Source organism: Nipponia nippon, unplaced genomic scaffold, assembly GCF_047370975.1.
Source record: "Nipponia nippon isolate SJK-2023a ecotype South Korea unplaced genomic scaffold, ASM4737097v1 scaffold_72, whole genome shotgun sequence".
NCBI classification, from domain to species: Eukaryota; Metazoa; Chordata; class Aves; order Pelecaniformes; family Threskiornithidae; genus Nipponia; species Nipponia nippon.
Genome location: NW_028262394.1, coordinates 290,001 through 305,000, shown reverse-complemented (window position 1 = coordinate 305,000; position 15,000 = coordinate 290,001). Strand labels below are relative to the sequence as shown.

At 73.0% G+C, this 15,000-nt stretch overlaps 1 protein-coding gene and 1 long non-coding RNA gene across 3 annotated transcripts; one reads left to right on the top strand and one right to left on the bottom strand.

Moving 5' to 3' along the window:
• Positions 1–528: 528 nt before the first annotated feature.
• Positions 529–3,022, bottom strand: LOC148050721 (uncharacterized). Of its 2 annotated transcripts, none has more exons than XR_015700854.1 (3): positions 2,929–3,022; positions 1,419–1,648; positions 529–1,032 (listed from the first exon to the last, which is right to left on the bottom strand). It is a non-coding gene; the product is annotated as an uncharacterized LOC148050721 (long non-coding RNA). The 2 variants fall into 2 exon arrangements; XR_015700853.1 differs by having other exon boundaries at positions 2,888–3,006.
• A 4,285-nt stretch (positions 3,023–7,307) lies between these two features.
• On the top strand, positions 7,308–14,461 carry LOC148050720 (uncharacterized). Its single transcript, XM_087741085.1, has 6 exons — positions 7,308–7,520; positions 7,841–8,074; positions 8,456–8,685; positions 9,024–9,201; positions 12,224–12,491; positions 13,770–14,461. Exons 1-6 carry the CDS (start codon positions 7,308–7,310, stop codon positions 14,459–14,461), a joined length of 1,815 nt encoding a protein of 604 aa, XP_087597211.1.
• The last annotated feature ends 539 nt before the right edge of the window (positions 14,462–15,000 follow it).

Genomic DNA, 15,000 nt, shown 5'->3' with positions numbered 1-15,000 from the left:
CCTGCCCGGAGCCCGGGGGGTAGACCTGGCCGCCCTGCCCGGAGCCCGGGGGGTAGACCTGGCCGCCCTGCCCGGAGCCCTGGGGTAGGCCTGGCCGCCCTGCCCGGCGCCCGGGGGTAGACCTGGCCGCCCTGCCCGGAGCCCGGGGGGTAGACCTGGCCGCCCTGCCCGGAGCCCGGGGGTAGACCTGGCCGCCCTGCCCGGAGCCCGGGGGGTAGACCTGGCCGCCCTGCCCGGAGCCCGGAGGGTAGACCTGGCCGCCCTGCCCGGAGCCCGGGGGGTAGACCTGGCCGCCCTGCCCGGAGCCCGGGGGTAGACCTGGCCTCCCTGCCCGGAGCCCGGGGCGTAGACCTGGCCGCCCTGCCCGGAGCCCGGGGGGTAGACCTGGCCTCCCTGCCCGGAGCCCGGGGACCTGGCCGCCCTGCCCGGAGCCCGGGGGGTAGACCGCCTCCTGCCCGGAGCCCGGGGGTAGACCTGGCCGCCCTGCAGACCTGGGGTAGACCTCTGCCCGGAGCCCGGGGGTTAGACCTGGCCTCCCTGTTTTTCTGTTTGTGTTTCGGTTTTGTTTTGTCTGTGTTGTTTTGTTTTGCTTTAGTCGTGGGCGCGGTTCTAATTTTTTTTTATTGCCTTTTAATATAAAAATATTAACATAAAGATTAGCGTTATATATTTAGATTAATATTTTAGCAATGACGACGACAACGCTAAGGCTAACGCTAATAATCATCATCATAATAGTAATAAATAACGTTCGCGATGATATTTTCCGAGTAACAGTAAGTCCTTAACGCCAGTAATGTCACTGTTACTACTAACCGAGTTCATGGTGCGGTAGAGTTTTTATTATTGACTTACATTGGCATAATTTCCGGTCGCTTTTTTTTTTTTTTATTTTTTAGTTTGGAGCTCCGTAACGATGTCGATTGCTTGCGCGTCATGACTAGGCCGAATCCTTCTTAAGAACGGCGCCGGGCTCCGGGCGAAGCTGCTTTCGGCCTGGGGCGGCATGCCCCTTCCACGTCGCCTCGAGACCTGGCCGGAGCGGAGAAAAAGCACGGGCCGTCACTCGTCGGCCGGACGGGCCTCTCGCCCGCTCCAGCCCAGCCCAGCCCAGCCCAGCCGGCGCCGCGATTCCCGGGACGGGCCTCCGTCCCCGAGAAGGCCTCTCTGGGGACGCGGCCGGGCCTCCGAGGGACGGCGGTCTCGCAGGCCTCTGAAGAGAGTCCTGGCCGGCCGCTTGCCCGACAAACGGTCCCCGTGGCCCAGGCCGACTTCGCCGAGCGTCCTCGGAGACGAGGCGCTCTCGCGGCCGCCGTGCCGGCCGATCGGGAACGCCCCGGGCCGTCTCCCCGCCGCCGGCAAAGCAGCGGTCCCCCCTCGCCTAAGGCCGCCGGGCCCGTCCTCTCGGTGGGACTCACCGCTCCAACGCATCCCGCCGGCGGCGGAAATGCCGACGGCCGTCTGTTAGAAGCGCGGCCCGCCTCTCTCTCCGCCGGCCCTGGCCGGGGCCCTGCCGCACGGTCGCTGGAGACCGGCCCTGGGGACCCAGGTCTCTGCCCCAGGCCGAGGCAGGCGGCGGCTGCTTTCCCAGGGACGGCTTCGACCGGCAAGGGCGCGGGCCGGACACCGACACCGCCGGCAACGCGGGCTGTAACAGAGAAGGCGGCGTTATCGACAGCCTCACGAATCTTTTCCGTTTCTTCCTGCGTGCGCGCACCCAAACTAAACGGGCCCCCGGCCCGACCCCCCGCCCGCCCGCGTCGCGCCCGCGCCCGCACCCGTAACCCCCCGGCCCGAACCCCTAGCCCGCCGCCCCACGCGCATGGGCGAGCACGCGCCCGCCCGCCCTCCAGACGGGCGCGCGTACGCACGCGGAGCGCGTGCGCGCGTGTGCGTCTCCCACTGACGTTGACGTGCCCCCCCCCCCCCCCCCCCGCTACGTGCTTCGCGGCGAGCGCGACGGCCCCCCCGCCCCCCCCCCCCCCCCCCCCCGCCCGCCCGCCGCCCCCCCCCCCCCCCATCCGCCACGTGGTTTGCGGCGAGCGCGGCGGCCCCCCCACCGCCCCCCCACTCCCCCGCTACCGCACCGCCGCCCCCCCCCCATCCGCCACGTGGTTCGCGGCGAGCGCGGCGGCCCCCCCCACCGCCCCCCCCCCCACTCCCCGCTACCGCACCGCCGCCCCCCCCCCCATCCGCCACGTGGTTCGCGGCGAGCGCGGCGGCCCCCCCACCGCCCCCCCCCCCCCCCCCCCCACTCCCCCGCTACCGCACCGCCGCCCCCCCCCCCCCATCCGCCACGTGGTTCGCGACGAGCGCGGCGGCCCCCCCCCACCGCCCCCCCACTCCCCCGCCAGCGCACCGCCGCCCCCCCCCCCGCCATCCGCCACGTGGTTCGCGGCGAGCGCGGCGGCGCCCCCCACCGCCCCCCCCTCCCCGCTAGCGCCCCCCCACCCCCGCGCCTTCCTCCGGCAGGTTTGCCGCCCCGGGGAAGGCAGGCGGGAGACTTTAGGACCCGGCGGCATTCCTGCCGGCTCCGTGCCCGGGCGGCAGAGGGGAGTCCCGGTGGCGTGCGGTCTCTCACCCCGGCTGCCGAGTCGCTACCCTGCCGTGCCCGTGCCCCGGCTGCCGCCTTTCTCTCCCACTCACTCAGTCACTCGCACTGCTGCGCGCCTGCCCGCCCCCCCCCCGCGGGCGGAAAACCGAGCGAACGCCAAGGTGGGGGTGGGGGTGGGGGGGCTGGGGTGCGTGTGGTGTGTGTGGTGTGGTGTGTTGGGTGGTTGAGGAGAAAAAACACAAAAGGGAAGGAAAAAAAAACCCTAACCCACCCAAACAGCAATCTTCTCCGAAAAGAGACACAGGGCCCCCCCCCCCCCCCGCCCCAGCCTACCTCTGCGCCAGGCTCCCTGCCTGCTCGCCGACCGCTCTCACCTGCCTCTGCGCCAGCCTCCCTTCCCTGCCGCTGCCGCCGCCGCGTCTGAGAGCGGGACCGTTGGCGCGGCGGGAACCGCTGTCCTTTCCCTGCGGGCGCGGGGCCCCGTGCCGGGCAACGGGGGACCACGCCCCCACCCCTGCTGCTCCGGGGCGCCGGAGAGTCTGGGGTCGGGGAGGGGCCGCGCCTACCAGGCTGCGGGTCTGCAACTGCAGCGCAGGGAGGGAGGGAGGGAGGGAGGGAGGGGGACCACGCGCGCGCGCGGGCTATGTGCTGGGGGGGCCGGGGGGGGGGGGAGCGGGGGGGGGGGGTGCGCGCGGGGGGGGGGGGGTGTGGGGGTGTGTGTGTCTCGGCTGGCTGAGACGCGTATGTCGCGGGGGGCGGGGGCGTCCGCAGGATCGCAGATGTGTGTTTTAAGCTATTTATTTTATTGTAAAAAGTCAAAGTAAAATAAAACGATGGGAAGAGGGGGAGAAAAAAGGAACAAAACGCACATCCACCCACACCCCCCACCCCCCCACACCCCCCCCCCCAAAACCCACACCGTGAAACCGAAACCAAAAGCCGCCGAGCGCCCGGCAGCGCCGGGACCCGGACCCGGCTATGGGCGCCCGGGGTCCTGAAGCCTCCCGGCGGACGGCAAACACATGCCGGGGAGCCGGGCGGCTCGTCACGGGGACCGCCGCCTCTAAAAAAAAACAAAAAGAAAAAAAAAAAATAAAAATTTTTAAAAATTGTTTATTAATATTTTATCGACGTTTAATCTCGAAAGCGAAGGAGATCAAGTGAGTCTTGCGTGACCCGCCCCTCCCCGGCCGGCAGAACCGGGAGAGGGTGGCCTCTGTACCGGATTCGCTTAAATATCGAAAAACTGCACCCCCATCACCACCACTACCACCCCCCCACCCACCCCCGCCTCCGCCGCCCCCCCCGGAGCCCACCCCGGCCGGCAGAACCGTGTCACACGGCCCAGCCGGCTCCGGAGCACAGAGCGGCCGGCAGGTCTACCCGGCTCCTCGGGGCCCGACAGGTCTACCTGGCTCCGCGGTCGGCGGCAGTTGCCCGGTCGAGCCGGCTCCGGAGCCGGCGGCGGCCGCCAGGTCTACCCGGCTCCGGAGCCGGAGGCGGCTGCCAGGTCTACCCGGCTCCGGCACCGGAGCCGCCTGCCAGGTCTACCCGGCTCCGGAGCCGGCGGCGGCTGCCAGGTCTACCCGGCTCCGGCGCGCGCGGCGGCCGCCAGGTCTACCCGGCTCCGGAGCCGCCGGCGGCTGCCAGGTCTACCCGGCTCCGGAGCCGGCGGCGGCTGCCAGGTCTACCCGGCTCCGGGGCCGGCGGCGGCTGCCAGGTCTACCCGGCTCCGGAGCCGGCGGCGGCTGCCAGGTCTACCCGGCTCCGGAGCCGGCGGCGGCTGCCAGGTCTACCCGGCTCCGGAGCCGGCGGCGGCTGCCAGGTCTACCCGGCTCCGGCACCGGAGGCGGCTGCCAGGTCTACCCGGCTCCGGCGCGCGCGGCGGCCGCCCGGGCCACCCGGCTCCGGCACCGGAGGCGGGTGCCCGGTCTACCCGGCCTGGTGCGCGCGGCGGCCGCCAGGTTGCCCGCTCCGGAGCCGGCGGCGGCTGCCAGGTCTACCCGGCTCCGGCGCGCGCGGTGGCCGCCAGGTCTACCCGGCCCCGGAGACGGCGGCGGCCGCTGGTAGCCCTTGGCCTGGCCTGAGCTGGCGGCGGTTGCCAGGTCTACCCGGCGCAGTGCGGCGGCTGCTGGTCTACCCGGCTCCGGCACCGGAGCCGGCTGCCAGGTCTACCCGGCTCCGGAGCCGGCGGCGGCTGCCAGGTCTACTCCGGCTCCGGTGCGCGCGCGGCGGCCGCCAGGTCTACCCCGGCCTGGCACCGGCGGCGGCCGCCAGGTCTACCCGGCTCGAACACCGGCGGCGGCTGCCAGGTCTACCCGGCTCCGGCGAGCGGCGGCCACCAGGCCCGGCCCTGGCTCCGAGCCGGCGGCGGCTGCCAGGTTCGGCTCCGGCGCGGCGGCCACCAGGTCTACCCTGGCCCCGGAGCCATGGCTGCAGCCAGGTCTACCTGGCTCCCGAGCCGGCGGCGGCTGCCAGGTCTGCTCCGGAGTCGGCGGCGGCTGCCAGGTCTACCCGGCTCCGGCACCGGAGGCGGCTGCCAGGTCTACCCCGGCCTGGCGAGCGCGGCGTGGCCTGCTCCGGCTCCGGAGACGGCGGCGGCTGCCAGGTCTACCCGGCTCCGGCTTGGCGGCGGCTGCCAGGTCTACTCCGGCTCCGGAGCCGGCGGCGGCCGCCAGGTCTACCTGGCTCCGAGCCGGCGGCGGCTGCCAGGTCTACCCGGCCCGGCACCGGCGGCGGCTGCCAGGTCTACCTGGTCTGAGCCGGCGGTGGCTGCCAGGTCTACCCGGCGACGCGGCGGCTGCCAGGTCTACCTGACCTGAGCCGGCGGCTGCCAGGTCTACCCGGCTCCGGAGCCGGCGGCGGCTGCCAGGTCTACCCGGCTCCGGAGCCGGCGGCGGCTGCCAGGTCTTCGGCCCGGCACCGCGGCGGCTGCCAGGTCTACCTGGCCTGGAGCCGGCGGCGGCTGCCAGGTCTACCCGGCTCCGGAGCCGGCGGGGGCCGCCAGGTCTACCCGGCTCCGGGCACCGGAGGATGCTGCCAGGCACTGGCCCGGAGCCGCCGGCGGCGGCTGCCAGGTCTACCCGGCCTGGAGACGGCGGCGCGGGCTGCCAGGTCTACCCGGCTCCGAGCCGGCGGCGGCGCCGCTGCGGTCTACCCGGCTCCGGAGCCGGCGGCGGCTGCCAGGCTCCACCGCTCCGGCACCGCGGCGGCTGCCAGGTCTACCTGCTCCGAGCCGGCGGCAGGCTGCCAGGCTCCGGAGCCGGCGGCGGCCGCCAGGTCTACCCGGCTCCGGCACCGGAGGATCTTCTCGCCAGGTCTACCCGGCCTGAGCCGGCGGCGGCTGCCAGGTCTACCCGGCTCCGAGGAGGGCTGCCAGGTCTACCTGACCTGGAGCCGGCGGCGGCTGCCAGGTCTACCTGGCCTGGGCGCGCGGCGGCCAGGTCTACCCGGCTCCGGAGCCGGAGGTTGCCAGGTCTACCCGGCCTGGCAGCGCGGCGGCCGCCAGGTCTACCCGGCTCCGAGCCCGAGGCGGCTGCCAGGTCTACCCGGCTCCGGGAGCTGGCCGGCCGCCAGTGGCGGCCGGTGACCCCGGCCTGTCAGCCGCCGGAGCGTCCGCGACGGACAGGCCGGCCCAACCTGGCTCCGGCGGGACTTAGTCGCATTTCCGGGCGGGGCTGAGGGGCAGACCTGCTTGTCCGCTCCGCTCCTCGGAGCTGCCGAAGGGGTCGCTGCTGTTTGCTGCCTCCAGTTACGTCAGAGAAGTCGGCGTCGCTGGCGCGCCTCCCCTGTGGGCGGAGACGGCCGTCTTGGTTCTTTCCGGGGGCGGCGACGGTACCGGCCCATACTATAGGAGCGAGCGTGAGTCGTTTCCGTAGCAGGGGTATCGCGCGGCCGTTGGCAGAGCGGCACGAGAGGGAACGGCAGAGACCCCCGTGCGGGGATCCAAGGGCAAAGACCGGCGGCCAAGGCGGCGGTCGCCGGCACTCGAACGCGCAAGGCCGGGGAAGAAAAGGGGTCCAGCCCTGCGGCGGCTTCTCTTCCCGGTCCTGGAGGCGGCCCGATGATGGCGCGAGGGTTACTGCCGGCAGACGCCAGGAGGCAGACGGCCGGGGGTTTCGAGCCTGCCGCGGCTTGCCCCGTCTGAGGGCCCAGTGCTGTGGCACGTGGGCGAGGCTGGCGGCACATCTCGCCCTTTTCTCCGGCCCTAAGCCGGAGCCCGCGAGGCGGGCGCCAGAGGCGGCCGGTCGCGGTGGCCGGCAGCCGAACGCAGGACGCCGCCGGGGGAGGTTTCGAGCCTGCCGCAGCTTCGGCCCCTGAGAGCCTGATGACGGCGCGGGCGTGCAGGTGGCGGCGCCTCGCCCTCGTTTTGCCGGCGCGAGACCGTACGCGGGGCGGCCTGTGGTGTGCGGCCGGCCCAGCCGGGAGGGCTCGGTGAAGGGACTGCGTTTAGCACGGGCCGGCGGCGCTCCCGTCCTTTCTCTCTTTCCGCCGGCCCGCCGGAGCCCGCGAAGCGGGCGCGGAGAGCGGCGGCCGGTCGCGGTGGCCGGCAGCCGAAAGCCGACGGCCCGGGGCAGTGTCAAGCCTTCCTGGCGGCGTTAGCCTTCTCCCCGGGGGCAGGGGTTCCCCGCGGGCTGGCCAAAGCCGCGGCGGCCGGCCGCGCTCGCCGGCACTCTCGAACGCGCAAGGCCGGGGAAGAAAAGGCGGGTCCAGCCTCTGCGGCGGTTTCCTTCCCCGGTCCCGGAGGGGGCCGATGACGGCGCGGTTACTGCCGGCAGACGCCAGAGGCAGACGGCTTGAGTTCGCCGCGGCTTGCCCTGGTTCGAGGGCCCAGTGCCTGTGGCACGGGCGAGGTTGGCGGCACACCTCGCCCTTTTTCTCCGGCCCTAAGCCGGAGCTCCGCGAGGCGGGCGCCAGAGAGCGGCGGCCGGTCGTGGTGGCCGGCCGCCGAACGCAGGCCGGGGAGGTTTCCCGGAGCCTGCCGCGGCTTTCCGGCCCCCGAGAGCCTGATGACGGCGCGGCGTAGGGGCGGCGGCGCCTCGCCCTCGTTTTGTGCCGGCGCGAGACCGTACGCGGGGCGGCCCGTGGTGTGCGGCCGGCCCTGAGCGCCGGGAGGGCTCGGTGAAGGGACTGCGTTTAGCACGGGCCGTGGCGCCTCGTCCTTTCTCTCAGCAATACGTAACTGAACGAAGTACATATATTACGTATTGCTGAGAGAAAAGGACGAGGCGCCGCCACCTCGGCCCAGCAAACGCAGTCCCTTCACCGAGCCCTCCTGGCGCTCAGGCTCGGCCGCACACCACGGGCCGCCCCGCGTACCGGTCTCGCGCCGGCAAACGAGGGCGAGGCGCCGCCGCCTACGCCCGCGCCGTCATCGGGCTCTCGGGGCCGGGGAAAGCCGCGGCAGGCTCGAAACCTCCCCTGGTTGTCTGCGTTCGGCGGCCGGCCACCGCGACCGGCCGCCGCTCTCTGGCGCCCGTTCTCGCGGGCTCCGGCTTAGGGCCGGAGAAAAAGGGCGAGGTGTGCTGCCAACCTCGCCCGTGCCACAGGCACTGGGCCCCGGAGCCAGGGCAAGCCGCGGCAGGCCCGAAACCCCGGCCGTCTGCCTCCTGGCGTCTGCCGGCAGTAACTCCGCGCCGTCATCGGCCCCTCCGGGACCGGGGAAGAGAAACCGCCGCAGAGGCTGGACCCCTTTTCTTCCCGGCCTTGCGCGTTCGAGAGTGCCGGCGACCGCCGCCGGCCGCCGGTCTTTGCCCAGCCCGCGGGGAACCGCTTCCCCGGGGAGAAGACTAACGACGCCAGGAAGGCTTGACACCCGCCCCGGGCCGTCTGGCTTTCGGCTGCCGGCCACCGCGACCGGCCGCCGCTCTCCGCGCCCGCTTTCGGCGGGCTCCGGCTTAGGGCCGGCGGAAAGAGAGAAAAGGACGAGGCGCCGCCACCTCGGCCCGTGCTAAACGCAGTCCCTTCACCGAGCCCTCCCGGCGCTCAGGGCCGCACACCACGGGCCGCCCCGCGTACGGTCTCGCGCCGGCAAAACGAGGGCGAGGCGCCGCCGCCTACGCCCGCGCCGTCATCGGGCTCTCGGGGGCCGGGGGAAGCCGCGGCAGCTCGAAACCTCCCCGGCCGTCTGCGTTCGGCTGCCGGCCACCGCGACCGGCCGCCGCTCTCTGGCGCCCGCCCCGCGGGGCCCGGCTAGGGCCGGAGAAAAGGGCGAGATGTGCCGCCAACCTGCCCGTGCCACAGGCACTGGGCCCTCCGGAGCCAGGGGCAAGCCGCGGCAGGCTCGAAACCCCGGCCGCCCGTCTGGCGTCTGCCGGCAGTAACCTCGCGCCGTCATCGGGCCGCCTCCCGGACCGGGGAAGAGAAACCGCCGCAGAGGCTGACCCCCCTTTTCTTCCCCGGCCTTGCGCGTTCGAGAGTGCCGGCGACCGCCGCTGGCCGCCGGTCTTTGCCCTTGATCCCCGCACAGGGGTCTCTGCCGTTCCTCTCGTGCCGCTCTGCCAACGGCCGCGCGATACCCCTGCTACGGAAACGACTCACCGCTCGCTCCTATAGTAAGGCTGGTACGTCGCCGCCCCCGGAAAGAACCAAGACGGCCGTCTCCGCCCACGGGGAGGCGCGCCAGCGACGCCGACTTCTACGATGACGTAACTGGAGGCAGCAAACAGCAGCGACCCCTTCGGCAGCTCCGAGGAGCGGAGCGGACAACAGGTCTACCCTCAGCCCCGCCCGGAAATGCGACTCAAGTCCCGCCGGTGCCGGGTTGTCCTGGCCGCCCTGTCCGACGGACGCTCCGGCAGCGACAGGCCGGGGTCGCCGGCCGCCACTGGCGGCCGACCCGGGCTCCCGGAGCCGGGTAGACCTGGCAGCCGCCTCCGGCTCCGGAGCCGGGTAGACCTGGCAGCCGCCGCCGGTGCCGGAGCCGGGTAGACCTGGCAGCCGCCGCCGGCTCCGGAGCCGGGTAGACCTGGCAGCCGCCGCCGGCTCCGGAGCCGGGTAGACCTGGCAGCCGCCGCCGGCTCCGGAGCCGGGTAGACCTGGCAGCCGCCGCCGTCTCCGGAGCCGGGTAGACCTGGCAGCCGCCGCCGGCTCCGGAGCCGGGTAGACCTGGCAGCCGCCTCCGGTGCCGGAGCCGGGTAGACCTGGCGGCCGCCGCCGGCTCCGGAGCCGGGTAGACCTGGCAGCCGCCGCCGGCTCCGGAGCCGGGTAGACCTGGCAGCCGCCGCCGGCTCCGGAGCCGGGTAGACCTGGCAGCCGCCGCCGGCTCCGGAGCCGGGTAGACCTGGCAGCCGCCGCCGGCTCCGGAGCCGGGTAGACCTGGCAGCCGCCGCCGGCTCCGGAGCCGGGTAGACCTGGCAGCCGCCGCCGGCTCCGGAGCCGGGTAGACCTGGCAGCCGCCGCCGGCTCCGGAGCCGGGTAGACCTGGCAGCCGCCGCCGGCTCCGGAGCCGGGTAGACCTGGCAGCCGCCGCCGGCTCCGGAGCCGGGTAGACCTGGCAGCCGCCGCCGGCTCCGGAGCCGGGTAGACCTGGCAGCCGCCGCCGGCTCCGGAGCCGGGTAGACCTGGCAGCCGCCGCCGGCTCCGGAGCCGGGTAGACCTGGCAGCCGCCGCCGGCTCCGGAGCCGGGTAGACCTGGCAGCCGCCGCGCGCGCCGGAGCCGGGTAGACCTGGCAGCCGCCGCCGGCTCCGGAGCCGGGTAGACCTGGCAGCCGCCGCCGGCTCCGGAGCCGGGTAGACCTGGCAGCCGCCGCCGGCTCCGGAGCCGGGTAGACCTGGCAGCCGCCGCCGGCTCCGGAGCCGGGTAGACCTGGCAGCCGCCGCCGGCTCCGGAGCCGGGTAGACCTGGCAGCCGCCGCCGGCTCCGGAGCCGGGTAGACCTGGCAGCCGCCGCCGGCTCCGGAGCCGGGTAGACCTGGCGGCCGCCGCCGGCGCCGGAGCCGGGTAGACCTGGCAGCCGCCGCCGGCTCCGGAGCCGGGTAGACCTGGCAGCCGCCGCCGGCCCCGGAGCCGGGTAGACCTGGCAGCCGCCGCCGGCTCCGGAGCCGGGTAGACCTGGCAGCCGCCGCCGGCTCCGGAGCCGGGTAGACCTGGCGGCCGCCGCCGGCTCCGGAGCCGGGTAGACCTGGCAGCCGCCGCCGGCTCCGGGGCCGGGGAGACCTGGCGGGCGCCGCCGCGCGCCGGAGCCGGGTAGACCTGGCAGCCTCCGCCGCCGGCTCCGGAGCCGGGTAGACCTGGCAGCCGCCGCCGGCTCCGGAGCCGGGTAGACCTGGCAGCCGCCGCGCGCGCCGGAGCCGGGTAGACCTGGCAGCCGCCGCCGGCTCCGGAGCCGGGTAGACCTGGCGGCCGCCGCGCGCGCCGGAGCCGGGTAGACCTGGCAGCCGCCTCCGGTGCCGGAGCCGGGTAGACCTGGCGGCCGCCGCCGGCTCCGGAGCCGGGTAGACCTGGCGGCCGCCGCGCGCGCCGGAGCCGGGTAGACCTGGCAGCCGCCGCCGGTGCCGGAGCCGGGTAGACCTGGCAGCCGCCGCCGGCTCCGGAGCCGGGTAGACCTGGCAGCCGCCGCCGGCTCCGGAGCCGGGTAGACCTGGCAGCCGCCGCCGGCCCCGGAGCCGGGTAGACCTGGCAGCCGCCGCCGGCTCCGGAGCCGGGTAGACCTGGCAGCCGCCGCCGTCTCCGGAGCCGGGTAGACCTGGCGGCCGCCGCGCGCGCCGGAGCCGGGTAGACCTGGCAGCCGCCGCCGGCTCCGGAGCCGGGTAGACCTGGCAGGCGGCTCCGGTGCCGGAGCCGGGTAGACCTGGCAGCCGCCTCCGGCTCCGGAGCCGGGTAGACCTGGCGGCCGCCGCCGGCTCCGGAGCCGGCTCGACCGGGCAACTGCCGCCGACCGCGGAGCCAGGTAGACCTGTCGGGCCCCGAGGAGCCGGGTAGACCTGCCGGCCGCTCTGTGCTCCGGAGCCGGCTGGGCCGTGTGACACGGTTCTGCCGGCCGGGGTGGGCTCCGGGGGGGGCGGCGGCGGAGGCGGGGGGGTGGGTGGGGGGGTGGTAGTGGTGGTGATGGGGGTGCAGTTTTTCGATATTTAAGCGAATCCGGTACAGAGGCCACCCTCTCCCGGTTCTGCCGGCCGGGGAGGGGCGGGTCACGCAAGACTCGCTTGATCTTCTTCGCTTTCGAGATTAAACGTCGATAAAATATTAATAAACAATTTTTAAAAATTTTTATTTCTTTTTTTTTCTTTTTGTTTTTTTTTAGAGGCGGCGGTCCCCGTGACGAGCCGCCCGGCTCCCCGGCATGTGTTTGCCGTCCGCCGGGAGGCTTCAGGACCCCGGGCGCCCATAGCCGGGTCCGGGTCCGGGTCCCGGCGCTGCCGGGCGCTCGGCGGCTTTTGGTTTCGGTTTCACGGTGTGGGTTTTGGGGGGGGGTGTGGGGGGGTGGGGGGGGTGTGTGTGGATGTGCGTTTTGTTCCTTTTTTTTCCCCCCGCTTGCCATCGTTTTATTTTACTTTGACTTTTTACAATAAAATAAATAGCTTAAAACACACATCTGCGATCCTGCGGACGCCCCCGCCCCCCGCGACATACGCGTCTCAGCCAGCCGAGACACACACACCCCCACACACACCCCCCCCCCCCCACGCGCGCACCCCCCCCCGCTCCCCCCGGCCCCCCAGCACATAGCCCGCGCGCGCGCGTGGTCCCCCTCCCTCCCTCCCTCCCTCCCTCCCTGCGCTGCAGTTGCAGACCCGCAGCCTGGTAGGCGCGGCCCCTCCCCGACCCCAGACTCTCCGGCGCCCCGGAGCAGCAGGGGTGGGGGCGTGGTCCCCCCGTTGCCCGGCAACCGGGCCCCCGCCCGCAGGGAAAGGACAGCGGTTCCCGCCGCGCCAACGGTCCCGCTCTCAGACGCGGCGGCGGCAGCGGCAGGGAAGGGAGGCTGGCGCAGAGGCAGGTGAGAGCGGTCGGCGAGCAGGCAGGGAGCCTGGCGCAGAGGTAGGCTGGGGCGGGGGGGGGGGGGGGCCCTGTGTCTCTTTTCGGAGAAGATTGCTGTTTGGGTGGGTTAGGGTTTTTTTTCCTTCCCTTTTGTGTTTTTTCTCCTCAACCACCCAACACACCACACCACACACACCACACGCACCCCAGCCCCCCCCCCCCCACCCCCACCTTGGCGTTCGCTCGGTTTTCCGCCCGCCGGGGGGGGCGGGCAGGCGCGCAGCAGTGCGAGTGACTGAGTGAGTGGGAGAGAAAGGCGGCAGCCGGGGCACGGGCACGGCAGGGTAGCGACTCGGCAGCCGGGGTGAGAGACCGCACGCCACCGGGACTCCCCTCTGCCGCCCGGGCACGGAGCCGGCAGGAATGCCGCCGGGTCCTAAAGTCTCCCGCCTGCCTTCCCCGGGGCGGCAAACCTGCCGGAGGAAGGCGCGGGGGTGGGGGGGGCGCTAGCGGGGGAGGGGGGGGCGGTGGGGGGGCGCCGCCGCGCTCGCCGCGAACCACGTGGCGGATGGCGGGGGGGGGGGGCGGCGGTGCGCTAGCGGGGGAGTGGGGGGGGGGCGGTGCGGGGGGCCGCCGCGCTCGTCGCGAACCACGTGGCGGATGGGGGGGGGGGGCGGCGGTGCGGTAGCGGGGGAGTGGGGGGGGGGCGGTGGGGGGGGGGCCGCCGCGCTCGTCGCGAACCACGTGGCGGATGGGGGGGGGGCGGCGGTGCGGTAGCGGGGGGGGGGGGGGGGGGCGGTGGGGGGGGCCGCCGCGCTCGCCGCGAACCACGTGGCGGATGGGGGGGGGGGGGCGGCGGTGCGGTAGCGGGGGAGTGGGGGGGCGGTGGGGGGGGCCGCCGCGCTCGCCGCAAACCACGTGGCGGATGGGGGGGGGGGCGGCGGTGCGGTAGCGGGGGGGGGGGGGGGCGGTGGGGGGGGCCGTCGCGCTCGCCGCGAAGCACGTAGCGGGGGGGGGGGGGGGGGGGGCACGACAACGTCAGTGGGAGACGCACACGCGCGCACGCGCTCCGCGTGCCTACGCGCGCCCGTCTGGGGGGCGGGCGGGCGCGTGCTCGCCCATGCGCGTGGAGCGGCGGGCTTGGGGTTCGGGCCGGGGGTTTACGTTTGCGGGCGCGTGCGCGACGCGGCCGGCGGGGGGCTCGGGCCGGGGGCCCGTTTAGTTTGGGGTGCGCGCACGCAGGAAGAAACGGAAAAGATTCGTGAGGCTGTCGATAACGCCGCCTTCTCTGTTACAGCCCGCGTTGCCGGCGGTGTCGGTGTCCGGCCCGCGCCCTTGCCGGTCGAAGCCGTCCCTGGGAAAGCAGCCGCCGCCTGCCTCGGCCTGGGGCAGAGACCTGGGTCCCCAGGGCCGGTCTCCAGCGACCGTGCGGCAGGGCCCCGGCCAGGGCCGGCGGAGAGAGAGGCGGGCCGCGCTTCTAACAGACGGCCGTCGGCATTTCCGCCGCCGGCGGGATGCGTTGGAGCGGTGAGTCCCACCGAGAGGACGGGCCCGGCGGCCTTAGGCGAGGGGGGACCGCTGCTTTGCCGGCGGCGGGGAGACGGCCCGGGGCGTTCCCGATCGGCCGGCACGGCGGCCGCGAGAGCGCCTCGTCTCCGAGGACGCTCGGCGAAGTCGGCCTGGGCCACGGGGACCGTTTGTCGGGCAAGCGGCCGGCCAGGACTCTCTTCAGAGGCCTGCGAGACCGCCGTCCCTCGGAGGCCCGGCCGCGTCCCCAGAGAGGCCTTCTCGGGGACGGAGGCCCGTCCCGGGAATCGCGGCGCCGGCTGGGCTGGGCTGGGCTGGGCTGGAGCGGGCGAGAGGCCCGTCCGGCCGACGAGTGACGGCCCGTGCTTTTTCTCCGCTCCGGCCAGGTCTCGAGGCGACGTGGAAGGGGCATGCCGCCCCAGGCCGAAAGCAGCTTCGCCCGGAGCCCGGCGCCGTTCTTAAGAAGGATTCGGCCTAGTCATGACGCGCAAGCAATCGACATCGTTACGGAGCTCCAAACTAAAAAATAAAAAAAAAAAAAGCGACCGGAAATTATGCCAATGTAAGTCAATAATAAAAACTCTACCGCACCATGAACTCGGTTAGTAGTAACAGTGACATTACTGGCGTTAAGGACTTACTGTTACTCGGAAAATATCATCGCGAACGTTATTTATTACTATTATGATGATGATTATTAGCGTTAGCCTTAGCGTTGTCGTCGTCATTGCTAAAATATTAATCTAAATATATAACGCTAATCTTTATGTTAATATTTTTATATTAAAAGGCAATAAAAAAAAATTAGAACCGCGCCCACGACTAAAGCAAAACAAAACAACACAGACAAAACAAAACCGAAACACAAACAGAAAAACAGGGAGGCCAGGTCTAACCCCCGGGCTCCGGGCAGGGCGGCCAGGTCTAACCCCCGGGCTCCGGGCAGGGCGGCCAGGTCTACCCCCCGGGCTCCGGGCAGGGCGGCCAGGTCTACCCCCCGG